The following is a 14251-nucleotide window of genomic DNA, read 5'->3' on the forward strand; positions in this document are numbered from 1 at the left end:
TGACTCTACCCATGTTTTCTACTGTCCCAGTCTTAGGGATACCTGCAGTAAATTAGAAAGAAAGAGAAATTCCAAGAAATGATAATTCCCAGACTGCAGCTATAGAAGATTGCTTGTCAGAGAGTTGCTTTCTGTCAGGGGTGTAGATCAAATCTCCTGATTAGCTCACAGGATGCTACCATGTGTGACTGACATGCATTCTCTAGTTTTATACTTAGGTAATCTGAAGGAGAGTGGCAGAGTTGGGGACTAAATCAAGTGATAATAAAACACTTTTAGAAAATAATTTGCTGCAATCTTGGAGTCTCTTGAGGTCTCCAGAAGAAGTGCCTGGTCTTGATTTTAACTTTTAAAACTATGGTGGCAAGGGGACAATTCCAAGAAGCAATCCCCCTGGCTTCTTTCTTTGGAAGCCTATTTCTTTCTTCCCATCTGTGATTTTTTATTTTCCTCTTTTCTGGTAAAACTGCCTTCTTAGCAAGGTCAGCCAAGCTAAACATCCCTGATTTACCAGCAGAACACTGGCTCTCATTGTTGGGTTAAAGGGCAGAGCGCTGAATTGCAAAATAATGTGATTCAGAGCGCTTCAAAGTAGCGCTGGCCCATTAAGCAGTCTGTGAACATCATTGAATCTCTATCCTAAAGTAAACACAAGTTGAAAACCAATTACATGTGCAAATAATAGTGAGGCAAGCAGCAAGAGTAACAATGATAAACAAATCTGCATTCTTCACGAGTTCTTGAACATAATTTTTCTCTGTAACTCTTTTTCCCTAAGACCCTCAGTAAGTCTCTCTGCCCCAAGTAACATGGCTGTGTTTGAACCATAGAGATGAACCATGGAGGCCAGTGGAGGACTGACGGAAAGAGAGGCATCAAGGGGGGCGGGGGGCAACTCTTTGAGAGCGGAAGGTAGTGGTTGGGCGGCATTACGAGAAATAATTGCTGGGGAGAGCAAATAGGTCTAAATTTCGCCTGTCACACAGCCTGACTGTGGCTTATTCTGTATGATAAGACAGCAAGTAAGAAGGCTGCGATGGGGAATTGCAGTCAGTTAGAGGCCGCCAGAGCAGCTGAGCTGGGATCCTCTGACTAGAGGGGCCGCCTTGTCTACATCCTCTCAAGAAGCGCAGCAACGTTCGCCGAGCCAGGAACGTGGCCACGTGGGGTAAGGATAATCAGCTGGCTTTATATGCAAGTCGCTGAGTTTATGTTAAAATTTGTGATTCTAAGAATACATTTGTTACTGTAAGGAACGGCACCAAGAAACGGAGGAGAGCTTAAACAAGCTTTATTTGAGAACGCTCCCGGGCGAGGTTCACTGGTCCGAGAGAAAGGGGCCAGAGAAGTCGCGCCTGGGCGAGGGTTTGGGCAGAATTTATAGGGGAAGAAGGGAAAGGGGTGTGGCGAATCCGGGAGGGCGCAGGGTATTCCTTATTTGGTGGTCTTTTCGGGTATCGTGGCAATATCTGATGCCGGTTGCATCAGTCTTGGGGCCATTAGTCCCGCCCTTCGAAAGGCGGGAAGGCTGGGCCGGGTGGAAAGTCCCCAGGTCAGTTCCTGGAACTGGGTGGTCCGGAAAGTCTCCAGGTCAGTTTCTGGAACTGGGTGGTCCGGAAAGTTTTGGTCTGATGCAAGCTGTGAGTCTGATTGCGTTCCCCTGCCTCGCCTTACAGTTACTATATACATTGTATAGTTAACATTTGCTTAAAAATGATTCTGTGCGAGGTTTCTAAGTGCTTTACATGTACATTAATACATTTAATCTTCACAATAGCACCTTGAGGTAGATAATTATGATCCCAATTTACAGATGTGGAAATTGAAGTACGGAGAGGTAAAATGATTTTACCAAGGCACACAGCTAGTAAGGGGTGAAGCTGGAATATGATAAAAAGAGACTCGGAAATTCTTGTCAGGGTGAATCCTTCCAAGATTAGGGTTTAGACAAAGATTTAGTTGTGATGCGTGTTTCGTGGGGCCATTCTACCTAATTTCCACAAAGCAATGATAAGGAAGGCTCTGCTGGTTGCTAGGATGGGTGGAGAGTAATAGTGGGGATGGATATATAAAGAAGTATCAGACGAGGTCTTGTGTCAGTGAATTTATACTTTTTGAGAACGTCCTATAGTTCTGCGTGGCTCAGCCCAAATTCTGTTACGACTCTTTGCCCCATGTTCTGATATCGTCTTGTGCAATACTGTAGCTACTAGCTACATAATGGCTACTTAAACTTAAAATTAAAAGCTTAATTCCTCCGATGGACTAGCCACATTTCAAGTGTTCAGTTGCCACACGTGGCTAGTGGCCACCATATTGGCCAGTGCAGATATAGAACATTTCCGTCATTGCAGAAAGTTCTATTGGAAATGTCATTTGACTTAACCCGTCAAAGAGGTCAACTAAACCTGTGTCTCTTGCCTTCTTTTTCTTGCTCTGTTTCATGTATGTTATGCTTGGGAATAGCTTCTGACTCCATTAAGAATTTAATCAAAGCCATTACCCAGAAAATACACCTATGCAATTCTGCACAGAAATTTGCATACAACTTTGAGTGGAATCACAGACTTTCTGTGTAATAGTTATCCACTGGTGCGAGGCAAATTACCTTAAAGCTTAGTGCCTTAAGACAACATGGATTTATTATCTCATACAGTTTTGTGGTTCAGGAATTCAGGAGTGGTTTAGCTTAGTGATTCCGGCCCAGGACTCCCGTTAGACTGCACTGGGGTTGCTTGATTTAGCAAATAAAAATATAAAATGCTCAGTTAAAATTGAATTTTAGAAAAATGATAAATAATTCTTTAGTAGAAGTGTGCCCCATGCAATAATCAGGGCATACTTTTACTAAAAAAGTTACTCATCGTTCACCTGAAATTCAAATTTAATTGGGCAGTCTGTCTTTTATCCCATAGTCCAGTCAGTGTGTCAACTGAGGCTTCAGTCATCTCAAGGCTTTACCCGGGGCTCATGGATCCATTTCCAAGATGGCTCATTAACGAGCCTAGTAAGTTAGCTCTGCTTGTTTGCAGGAGGCATCAATTCTTGGCCACATGGACCTCTTTTTGGGCCACTTGAGTGTCCTTATGTTGGCAGCTGGCTTCCCCCGGAGTGAGTGATTCAAGAGAGTGCAATACGATGACCTTGGCTTGGAAGTTACACTGTTACTTCGGAACTGTTGTATTGATTGCACAGGGCATTTCTGTTCACTGTGGGAGGGGGGTACGTAACCATCAGGAGGAAGGAATCGTGGAGCCATCTTGGAGGCTGGCTCCATCCTCTGGAATTTCTACACAGATGTCATAGAGTATAAGCTCCACGAGGGTAGAATTTTTCTCCTCAACGATTGTAGCCCCAGTGGCTATAACAGTGCTTTGTAGATTATAGGCAGTCAACAAATATTTGTTAAGTGAATGAATAAATGGGACTCTGGCCTAAAATCTCTGACCTAAAAGATTCCTTTGGTTCTTAAAATGTTTTGTAGAAAGAAAAGATGCTTTTCCAAAGAGCTTGGGGATGAAGGGGTTAGAATATAGGTAATAGGGATTTATAAAGAGGAACATCAGTTTAATAAGTTGCCGCTGTTTGAGTGAAGCATCCTAGAACTTGTTTGGAAAACTGGGGATCTTTGAAGAATGCACTAACCATTCTGTCTCTAGACTGCTGTTCTAATCTACAGATCCTCGACTTGAGCTGCAACATTTCCAGCCTCCAGCCAACCCTGCTTACTTCAGACTGGCCTCCACAATCCCAACTGGCTAGAGCCAATTCCTTAATATCCTGTTACTGTTTGTCCTGAATTCAGTGGTTTTTGTATACTGACAGACTCCTGGTTTTTCTCAAGTCTGAAGTTAAGGGGAGATTCTGTCAGCAGCCAGGGACCTCTCTGTTCGGTCCTGAACAGGTCTTTTCCTCCAATTGCATGGCTTGTCCCTATACTTGTGCTACTAAATGTATAAAGGTATATAGTTATGCCACCCCTTAGATTTTCTTTAATTATTTAACATGCAATGTTAAATACATTGCACCCTTAAAGCTGTCTGTCCATTTATCTTTATTTCAAAAATCTGAACGAAGGGCCAGCATATACTTGAGTTCAGTGTTTGAAATTTAAATGTCAATAAGATAAAAATAATAGCAAAAAAATAATGTTGCTCATGAATGATCCTGATAGCGGTGGTGTTAAATGAGTCCCAGGCTCTGTGTTAGAAACTTCTTTGTCTGTACGTGATTGCCTGTATGTAACCTTTCAGGTGTGCATTGTGAAAAAAGAGTGAAGAGTTATTGTTCAGATGCTACGAAGGTTAACACATGCGCACCCGCATACAGTTCAAAGGGATCAATGTTCCAGGATAAAAATGGAAAGGAAACTATGAGATTTAATAGAATGTCAGAAAGGGGCTTTTGTAGAAAAGTACCTGGCACAGTCTCGACACGTAAATTACAACTTAAGAACAGACAGGTTAAAGTTTGTCGTAAGACTGTTCTTTAGAGAGAAAAGAGTGTGAGTAATAAGCCAAAGCTGGCAAAGATATGAGACAAAAGGGCTCCGTGTGGGAAATGGCAGTGGTTCTCCTCTTAATGGCGGCAGAATTGTTTCATGTTCTGTCATTTTTTGATATCTGCTGGGATGTAAGCTTCCCAAGATAGAGGGCTGTCCTATGCAAAGCCATGGGGCTGTCACCGCTCAAATCACAAGTTATTCCTCAAGTGAATTGGTGGGCGTGGTTTTTGCTAACAGAAGCCACCAGGGAGAGCCTGGCGGGTAAGGAAGATACCACCACTTCAGCATCCCCACACTAGGTGCCGTCTCTTTCCTCAAGATGTTGCAAGTTTGTGAGTTATGAGGATGAAGACAAGAGTCCGTTATAGAAAAGGCCTAGCGGTTTATTTCCTGATGGTTTATGGATGGTTGCTCATCTCTCTGCACCTTCTCGAGAGGGTCTGCAAGGCAGCTTCGGCTGCTCTCTGGACACTCATGCAGGGGTCTTTTTGAAGTGCTTGAAGCCCTGAAATGGAGAGAATAGCAATGTCCAGTGAATGAAGAAAGCCAAGGCCCAAGCTGTGCAGCACAGGAAGGCTCCCACTTAGGGTCAGTGCTGGGTGGGGCTCAGGCCCCCATGCTCACGTTTTACCCTAAGAGGTAGGATTTGGATCCACAAATTGAGCGTTTATTTTAACACTGAGATAAGGGAAGAGAAGATCCTTGCCTTGTGAGCAGTAGGTTTATAAACAATTGGAAAATCGAAGTCTGTTGGGAATGATGCCTGCAGTGGGATGGAGCTGGGGGTCACCTTACACTCTGGAGAAATTCCAGTATCTAGGGAGCATCAGAGACGATTGATAATGGGGTGCACTACGATTTTACACTACGATTTTATGGCTGACATGGGACTTGGAGCAGCATAGTTTCTCTTTCTCTAAGAATGTAACAGTACCCTGGGCAGAAGCTAGGGCTGGTACTCGCGTGTGGTCAGCTGTTCTCTGTCTATTAACTCCACATATTGGTAGGTCAAATTGAGAACAATGGCATCTAAAATCAACAGGAGAGAAAGTTACTGATTTCACTGTAGAGGAACAGGCCACGGAAAGCAGGTCGGGGCACACTGCACCTGGTAAGAAGTTAAGTGATCTAGCTAGTGAATGCACAAGCTATAGACTCCCTTTGCACCCCCAGGATGATGTGAGGGTGATGTCTATGGGGTCTTGAGTGCCACGTCTGGAAGTGGTCACTCACCCACCATGTATTTGGGAAAACTCACACCGTGTCCTCCAGGGGGCGGCAGTTGTCAGGGTTTCACACGTGAATAAGCTATGGTCCCTGTCTTCCAAAAAGTTACAGTGTAGTTAGGGGGATCCTCTACATGATCCAGTAAGAGTCCTTAGGTTTTAACTCAATCTTAAATGTGGCCAACCAAGTGGGCCTATTTGCTGGGGGCTGGATTAGTTGGAATGGGTTTCATGATAAGACTTAGAATTTCCTAATAGAAGGATCCTCAGAGATTCACTTACTTTCCTCTTTTATTTTATAGATCAGACAGAGAGGCAGCACAGAGAAATTAAGTGACTTGTCCAGAATCACACAGCAGAGCCAAGGTCCGCTGGTCCCCATGCCCACACACTTTCCACTAGTATCAGATTGCTTCTAAAGCTGTCAGCTCGAACTGAGCTTAGAAGGTTGACTGTGGTTTATATTAAGGGATGATGCAAAGGAAAACACTTAGGCAGGGGCAGCAGGCTTGGATCAAAGACTTGGGGAAAAGAAGGAGCAATGACTTGGAACCAGAAGAAGCATGAAGGACCCAGTAGGGAGAATGGTCTGATGGAAAGAAAGTGAGTGTTGGCAATTCAGAAGCTGTTACTGTAAGTCTGCAAAGAGAACAGGTTCTTTTGAGGGAAGATGTTGTAAGATGTAAAATGAATTCTTTCTGGCTTTCCTGTTTTTCTTTTTTTTTTTTTTTTGGTCTTCCCAGTCATATCGGCATTCACGCTGGGGTAGCTTCCAGGCAAAGCAAAACTGGATGGCAGAGAGCAGACCTGTGAGTGGAGAGCGTGGACGTGCCCTCACCTGTGAGTTTGGTGGCCACGCTCCTGATCAGCTCCCAGCTGCTGCTGAAGAAGGTGAATGAGTGTGTGTGGAGGATCCACAGGATTTCTTGGTTTTTCTTTGCCTGGAAGAGATGTGTGTTACAAAGAGGGCCACTGAAAGGGGGAGGGGGGAGGGGAGGGAAGGACTGGAAGTTTGGGGTAGCTGATGCAAACTCATATATAGGATGGATAAACAACGAGGTCCTACTGTATAGCACAGGGAACTGTATTCAATATCCTGTGATAAACCATAATAGAAAAGAATATGAAGAGAATATATATATGTAAAATTGAGTCACTTTGCTGTACAGCAGAAATTAACACAATAATGTAAAGTATAGTTGTATACTTCAATAAAATTAAAAAAGAAAAGAGGGCAACTGAGAAGCGACACTTTACGAAATTCAGCATCCTATAGGCCCTTTAGATGTGTGCTCACATCTAAAGGAGTGAGCACGCATACAGCCATTAATTGTTCTGTTGGAAGGTGTGTTATGGCTGGTTCATTCTAAATTTAATCAGGGTGGCACTGGGGCTTATAGGGCTAATCAACAGATGAGTTTCAGGAATCGAGAACAGATCCCAGTGGGGACTTGGGGACAGAGCAGAAGGTGATGTGACAGGATACCCAGAATCACTGCTGTCCTTCTCAGATGGTTCTGGCTCTGGCTGGGATTCCTTGCTATGCTCTTTGCCTTCTGGGATTTGCCTGGACTCTTGGCCTGCATTTTTTTGGAAGCAGCACCTACTGCACACTCACCAGCTTCACACAGAATTACCTGTAGAAATCCCTGGCCCTTGGTAGATCCTGACCATCAAGGAGATGATCTAATACCCCATAGAGTTCCTGGAGGCCCAGAAAAGGAATGCAGATGATCAGGACATCACGGCAAGCCTGAAAAACAGCTTCCTGCAACACAGTCCATAATGTTGGCTCCCCTTCCAGATGGGAAGACACACTGACTGGTTGTGTGTTGGGAAAGGAGCAGTAAAAATCAGTGATGTGAGGGCTTTACAGTCAGTGCTGCCACCTTCCCAGTTTCAAAGATGGAAGCGCAAACTCGGGAAGTGATGGCAAAAAAGCACCCAGGATGGGAAAATTGGTTTTCAGGTTCATTTGCGAGTGGTGCCTTCAGACCTGGCTTCCGGTCCAGCTAGACCGGGCTTCCCGGCACCCTCTCGGCCATGGGGAGAGGAGGAGGTGCAGGTGTCTGTACAAGGGCCGCTTACAGTTCTAATCCTGGGATTGGGATCCCAGAGGTGGAGAAGGAACGAAATCATGCTCTTTTTTTATTTCTTCAGCAAAAAAAATCTTCCACCTTCTTCCTGTTAGGGATGCCAGATTCTCAAATAAGAGGACGGCAGTCAGCCTCACATCATCCTGCTCCTGTGCTGACAGATACGTGTTGTGGGTGAGTCCTCCACACAGGCCATTCCCAGCTGGTACCCCTACCTTACCCACCCTTTCCCACTTCCGTAGAGGCAGGCTGGAGCCCTGGCGCACCTTTGGCATAGCCCCTGGGTGTCCCAAGAATGCCTTTCGTTTCCCAGCAGCTCTCTACCCACAGGACATGAATTTAGAGCTGGAGACTTGGTTTCTGACTCTGACGAGCTAGTGGGGAAATGTGACCACAGGAGTAATAAACAGGGGGTGCTGGCAGCACAAGGCCGGGGAGGGCGCTTGTTTGTTCTGTGCTTTGTACAAATTAGCCTGATTGCGTCATTAGCCTGGAGTTATGGGGCCTCTGATCTAAATTGCCCAAGGCCTAGGACTCTTCTCCAAGATCCCAAATACTTTCCAAAGGGATTACAGGAAGCTCAGAAATGTGGGCCTTGTGTCAGAGAGAGAGCAGATAAACAAGTGCTTAGCCCTACTCTTGTATGTGAAGTTATGGAACTGCCTTGCTTGTTGTCCAGGAGGGTGGGCAGTGCTTTTTAGTAAAAGATGAAGGATGTATGTGATCTGAAGAGGAACCAGAGTATGGCAATGCTTTTTAGAGCCAAAGGGTAAGGTGGTGGAGAAAGATGGCCTTCTATTATCTCAGACACTTCGTTGATATGGTTCAGAGTTCTGGTGAATTTTCTGGAAGTATTCTTTTTTTTTGGGGGGTATCTAGAAAACTAGTTTCAAATACCCGTAGAAAGGCAGAGGGATGAGAGGAAAAGCCATCCTGAGTAGCAGAATATTATTTATTTATTTAAAAAATTAAAAAAAATTTTTTTGGCTGTGCCTCGCGGCATGCAGGATCTTAGTTCTCTGACCAGGGATCGAACCCATGCCCACTGCAGTGGAAGCGCAGAGCCCTAACCACTGGACCACCAGGGAATTCCCCAGAATATTATTCAGATTAGCAACAAACAAGGGCCAATAAAAAAGCACTCCTATGAATATGAGGGGGAGAAGATAGAGGAGTTTATTTCAATGGCAAAATAAAATGTGTGAGAAGTGGGCACATACACAAAAATGCCATGAAAATGGAAGTTAACAAAGATCTTCCATAAAAGAATAAAGATGGCTTGTTAGGAAAAGGCTAGAAAAGTTAATTGAATAACATGAGATGTGACCTCATAGAAGGGAAATGTAAGTAGAACTGTTCTTTAAATGTACTAGGAGTAAGGTCAAGGTATATATTTTAAAGATCCCTTTTTAGAAAAAGAAAGCAAACCAGTAACAAAGTATCTAAAAGGTAGAGAGGTATTTACTTAAAAAGAGTCCTCTGAATTTTCTAAAATCAAAGACCTAATGATAGGTCAAGGGAGAATCAACCAATTGGGATGATGAAAAAACGGAAAAGAGAAGGGGTAAAGTGTTTTGGGTGCTGGGAGAGATATTAAAGTTTTACTCAGGTGCCAGCGAGGGAAATAGCAGTGAGCAGGTCCTAGAGCATGGGACAGCAGCCAATATTTTCTGTTCTACCACTTCTTCAAAGTGTAGCCATATTTTTAGATTTTCAACAAAGTACTTAAATATTGAAGAGAAGAAAGGGAAAACTTAGAGATTACAGAATTGTATGCTTAATCTACAGAAAAATATAGGGGCAAAGTATCATAGTTGAATATATTTGCAGAAAGAGAGCGTTATAGGACTGTAAATAGCATGTCATGACTAAGACTCAATTTTTGTCAAACTTTACGTTTATGCAAATGTGATGAAATCGATACCTATTAGGAATGCGAAAGGTCTAACCTAACAACCAGATAGACTTTAGCTGTTTTTTTTTTTTCTTATGCATTACGACTGAGAAATATTCTCTTGACCACAAAACTTGTAGATTGACTTGTGATTATTGGAGGCTCAGATCCAAGAGAGTTACTATCATTGGATCAGCAAAAGTCCAGGGAAACCTAACAGATGGGGCTCTGTAGGGCTGACTTTAACCCTTTGTTGTTAAAGATTGTCATCAATTATTTGTGTAATGAAAAAAAGAACATCTTCATTATTTTACAGAAGATACTAAATTGAGTGAGAGCCCAGTAAGTATTTTTGGGGACAAGATGAGAATTAAAAGTAAATATTGGTACACTGGAGAAAATAGTTGGAAACCAGCAGAACGCTGCTCTCAAAGGCCAGGTTTAGGCTAGTACACAAACAAGAGAAACTGAAAAATACAATGCTGGAGGACGTTTGACTGAGGGCGAGTGTTGCAGACTGCAGTCTGGAGGTTCGTGTAGTTAATAAATTGCTAAAGAGTCAGGAAGAAAGGGCAAGATTAAAAAAATTTGGAGTGAATAAATAGGAAAAGATTGGATTTGAGAGGCAATTTTTCTTTAGATTGTATTTAATACATCTCAGGTCTCATTTAGGGATACAACACAGTCACTGGCTTGTAAAATATTTAAGGAGCTGAAAAATTAGGTTTATGGTAAATAATGAAGGAAATAAGGACTTTTCAGTCTGGAGACTATCAGGTGAATAGGTAATTTAATAAAGCCTTAATGTTTAAGAAGGATGCATTGGAGGAGGCAGCCAGAAATTTCCATCTCCTCTGACCACATAACAGGAGCAGGCAGGTTTAGATCACAAAAAATAGGTTTAAGTTAGATATGAAATAGATTTTTTACATTGATGTCAGTGAATAAACCAAAACGAAATAATAAAATCTGGTTTCCCAGAAGGTATAAAGAAAAATGACCTTCCTTTGCCTAGGATTGTTGTTGACTGATCTTTTTTTGCGGTACGTGGGCCTCTCACTGTTGTGGCCTCTCCTGTTGCGGAGCACAGGCTCCGGACACGCAGGCTCAGTGGCCATGGCTCACAGGCCTAGCCGCTCCACGGCATGTGGGATCTTCCCGGACCGGGGCACGAACCCGTGTCCCCTGCATCGGCAGGCGGACTCTCAACCACGCCACTAGGGAAGCCCGACTGATCTTTTTTTAAATGAGGGCTATAAACCATGTCAGGGGTTGACAAATTTTTTCCGTAAAAGGCCAAACAGTGAATAATTTAGACTTTGCGGGCCACACGGTTTCTGTAACAACTAATCAGCTCTGCGGGACGAAGTGTGAAAGCTGCCATAGATAATATGTAACCAATGAGCATGGCTGTGTTCCAATAACACTTCATTTACAAAAAGATGCTCCAGGTCGAATTTGGCCGATGAGCCATGGGGCAGTATACTGACTCCTGGATGAAATCAACTGCGCGAGCATTTTGAGTCTTTGAAATCTTGCACGTGGAAAAGGTAGTGTTGGAGGCAATAACATCTAGCCCTGTAGGGTGTACTGTCAGAAGCTGTGTACCCCCAACAGCAGACTTTCTTTTTCCTTTTTTTGAATTTTTGAACTTTATTTTTTATACAGCAGCTTATTAGTTCTCTATTTTATACATATTAGTGTATATACGTCCATCCCAATCTCCCAGTTCATCCCCCCGACCCCCTGTTTCCCGCCTTGGTGTCCATACGTTTGTTCTCTACATCTATGTCTCTATTTGTACCCTGCAAACCGGTTCATCCCAACAGCAGACTTTGAGATGGGGATTTAGGTGTAAGTCACTTATCTGGGAGGTTGGCCCAGGAAGCATGATAGGCAAGAGAGGAGAGCTACGAAAGGGAACATTAGTGAGTGTGGTACCCCTATGGGCAAGTGGAGCACCATCCTTCTGAGGGGTGAGGAAGCCAGGGAGTTTATCTACAAACTCTCTTTTCTTGTTGTTTGAGGGTCCTTTCCCAACACATGCGGCCCACCTTGCTCAAACCAATCATGATTCCTGGGCCAGAGAATACCCTCAGGCAGACACACAGGAAGCCAACAGGCTGCACAGGAATTGAACAGGTGACTTCTGGGGCAGGTGATCTCTGGGGCAGGTGACCTCTGGGGCAGGTGATCTGTGGGACAGGTGATCCCTGGGACAGGTGACCTCTGGGGCAGGTGGTTTCTAGGGCAGGCCAAGGCATGCAAATGGACACCAAACTGGTCTGCTACAAGCACTACCTGAACCTCTTTCTGCTATAAGCACTACCTGCACTCACTTCTGGGGAGGGAAGATTCCTGAACAGGCTCACTTACGTCTTCAAAGAAGGTTCTTGTTTGCAGCACTATTTCTTTGAAGTAGAAGCTTACATCTCGGTCTGTGAGCAGCTCCAGGATCTTTTTTAGAGCCTTCAAGCTTTCACAGACGACCTCGGTGCGGGCCAGGTGATAGAGGCCTCTGACGATAGATTCTAACTTTATCTGCTTGCGCTTCTTTACTATTTTGAAATAAGGTCTCTTAATCTCGAAAATTGTTCTATGTGTATCTGGAATAGGGTAGGAGACCCCAGATAAGGGGATTGACATTCTTTTAGGGTCACATGTCCTTCAACCCAAGAGCCACCACTTCAGCGACTTATTTGGATTTTCACTTAATTTCTATGCAACCACAGGATGTGGGTTAGTAAATAATTATTTTAAAACTCTACTTAGATGAACTATTTTGCGAGCCCCCCCAAACTCCTTTTACCTTGTGAGGGGCTCCAGAAGCGCTATTACCGAGCCCTCGGATGGCCATTTGCCTCAGAATGGCGTTGGAGCCCCAGGCACTCTGAACCATCAAGATCAGCACATCCCGTAGATTCCCGTGCTTCCAAAGGATTGGCTCCTTCCTGAGCTGAAAGTGACACACTCCTCCCCCTTAGTTCAGGGAAGGGCCGCCCTTCAGGAGAGTTCCAAAGGCATTATAGCTATGATTAAAGAGTAGGGCCCCAGCTGCTTGTGGGGCAGAGGAGGGAGCCCTCGGGTGAATTCAAATGTCTGGCAGGAACTAAGCTCTGGAAGTGAGCACCCCGCAGGTCAAGGTTATGTGGTGATGAGAACCAAAATACCTAGTGAAGAAGGTATTTCTAATCTAAATGGAAACATGGAGCAGGGAAAACAGGAGTTACTGATAATTTCCTTCTTTGCATTGGCTGGGTCAGCCTTTATCCCGGAGTTTGAAAGGACCATAATATATTTGTTGGTTGCATTTTGTTTTGTCCCTTCCAGGTTGATTCTCTACCCTTCTCTGTCTTGGGAGTTGATGTCTGCAGACCACAGGGCAGGAAGAGGATGAGGCTGGGTTCTTTTTCCTCTCTCTTTCTCCCTCTCTCTGCTCAGGTACTGTGTGTCTGGCAATAGCTGGATCTCTCCATTGCCAAAGATCCCAGAGACGGTCCCTCTTCCGTGGCTCAAATTCCCACTAAACTCCTGAGAGAAATACCCCACTGGGTCCCAACGAGCCTGCTGGGATGGCTGTGCTCCCTTGCCTCAGAGAAGGAAGCTGCGCCCGTTATCCGGTAGTTCTCCGAGGAGGAGGTCAGGGATGGGAAGAGTTGTTCCGTGATGTCCGGAATGAGTCTGTGTTGCCACGCTGCCATGCTCCTGGAAAACCAAGGCTCCCACTGTAGCAGAGGCTTTTTTCTTTCTAAACAGTGGAAGACACTTTAGTTCTGTTTCTCTATCAGGAAACTAAATGATCCAAAAAGGGATGTTAAAAAGGAAAGAGCACCAAGGCTTAACTTTATAATAGCCTATCCAAGTGCCCGACTGAAGTGTAGTTTGCCTAAAAGTGTTCATTGTATCACTATTTAATGCGGGGTTGGTGAGTTTGGGGCTGATCCTGCTGTCTCTTCCCAACCCCTTTGCTCTTTCTTCCCTGTTTTTTTCTCCTGGACTCAGTCCTTACTGAATCAATTGCTGTCAGTGAAGTTGCCTGCGTTGAATTTTTACTTTGTCTTCAGTGTTTTCCTTCGTATCCAGTTCTGGAGTATCTGCACATTACCTGGCCAGTGCACAGACTCCTATGTGGTGCCTACTGGGACTGCTGAGGAGGGTCCACATGTTGTCTCCGTTGTCAGATTCTCTGGCCAGCCCTTCTTTCGTGGCCTGGGCCTGCACACACTTCAGAGTTGTAGTCGAGAGCCTGAAGGAGACAGTTGGCACCACAAAAGTCAGTCAGTACCATGCAAGGAATTGTGAATCCCCAAGTCCTTAATAAATATCATCAAGCTGTCTGTATTCTGTATTTTCACTTATTATGTCTTGGGGCTCTGTATTGATATGTGTGGATCTGGTCACTTGTAAACACTGTATTCTACAGAATAAATATAGCACATTGTGTTTCTTTTTTAAAAAAAAATGTTCCCTACAATGCTCGCTCACTCCTGGATGAATGGAGGTTGCTTCACTGGTTCTAAAACAAAACAGC

At 44.2% G+C, this 14251-nt stretch overlaps 1 protein-coding gene and 1 long non-coding RNA gene across 3 annotated transcripts in view; one reads left to right on the forward strand and one right to left on the reverse strand.

The window, feature by feature from the left end:
- The window catches only part of LOC307183157, a 248489-nt gene continuing 234238 nt past the window's right edge, over nucleotides 1-14251 (forward strand). For both annotated transcript variants that reach the window (XR_013827387.1, XR_013827388.1), the window contains exon 1: nucleotides 1-1168. This is a non-coding gene — a long non-coding RNA (uncharacterized lncRNA). The remainder of the gene's footprint in view (nucleotides 1169-14251) is intronic.
- Nucleotides 1585-14251, reverse strand: part of MROH2B (maestro heat like repeat family member 2B) — a 52738-nt gene continuing 40071 nt past the window's right edge. The window contains 11 exon segments of the mRNA XM_079917303.1: nucleotides 1585-5123; nucleotides 5468-5533; nucleotides 6569-6671; nucleotides 7349-7363; nucleotides 7367-7483; nucleotides 7819-7878; nucleotides 7880-7975; nucleotides 12097-12270; nucleotides 12521-12676; nucleotides 13311-13425; nucleotides 13826-13966. Coding sequence (XP_079773429.1) covers nucleotides 4903-5123; nucleotides 5468-5533; nucleotides 6569-6671; nucleotides 7349-7363; nucleotides 7367-7483; nucleotides 7819-7878; nucleotides 7880-7975; nucleotides 12097-12270; nucleotides 12521-12676; nucleotides 13311-13425; nucleotides 13826-13966 — 1264 coding nt within the window. The 3' untranslated portion in view covers nucleotides 1585-4902.

The sequence above is a fragment of the Stenella coeruleoalba genome, assembly GCF_951394435.1.
Source record: "Stenella coeruleoalba genome assembly, chromosome: 3".
NCBI classification, from domain to species: domain Eukaryota; kingdom Metazoa; phylum Chordata; class Mammalia; order Artiodactyla; family Delphinidae; genus Stenella; species Stenella coeruleoalba.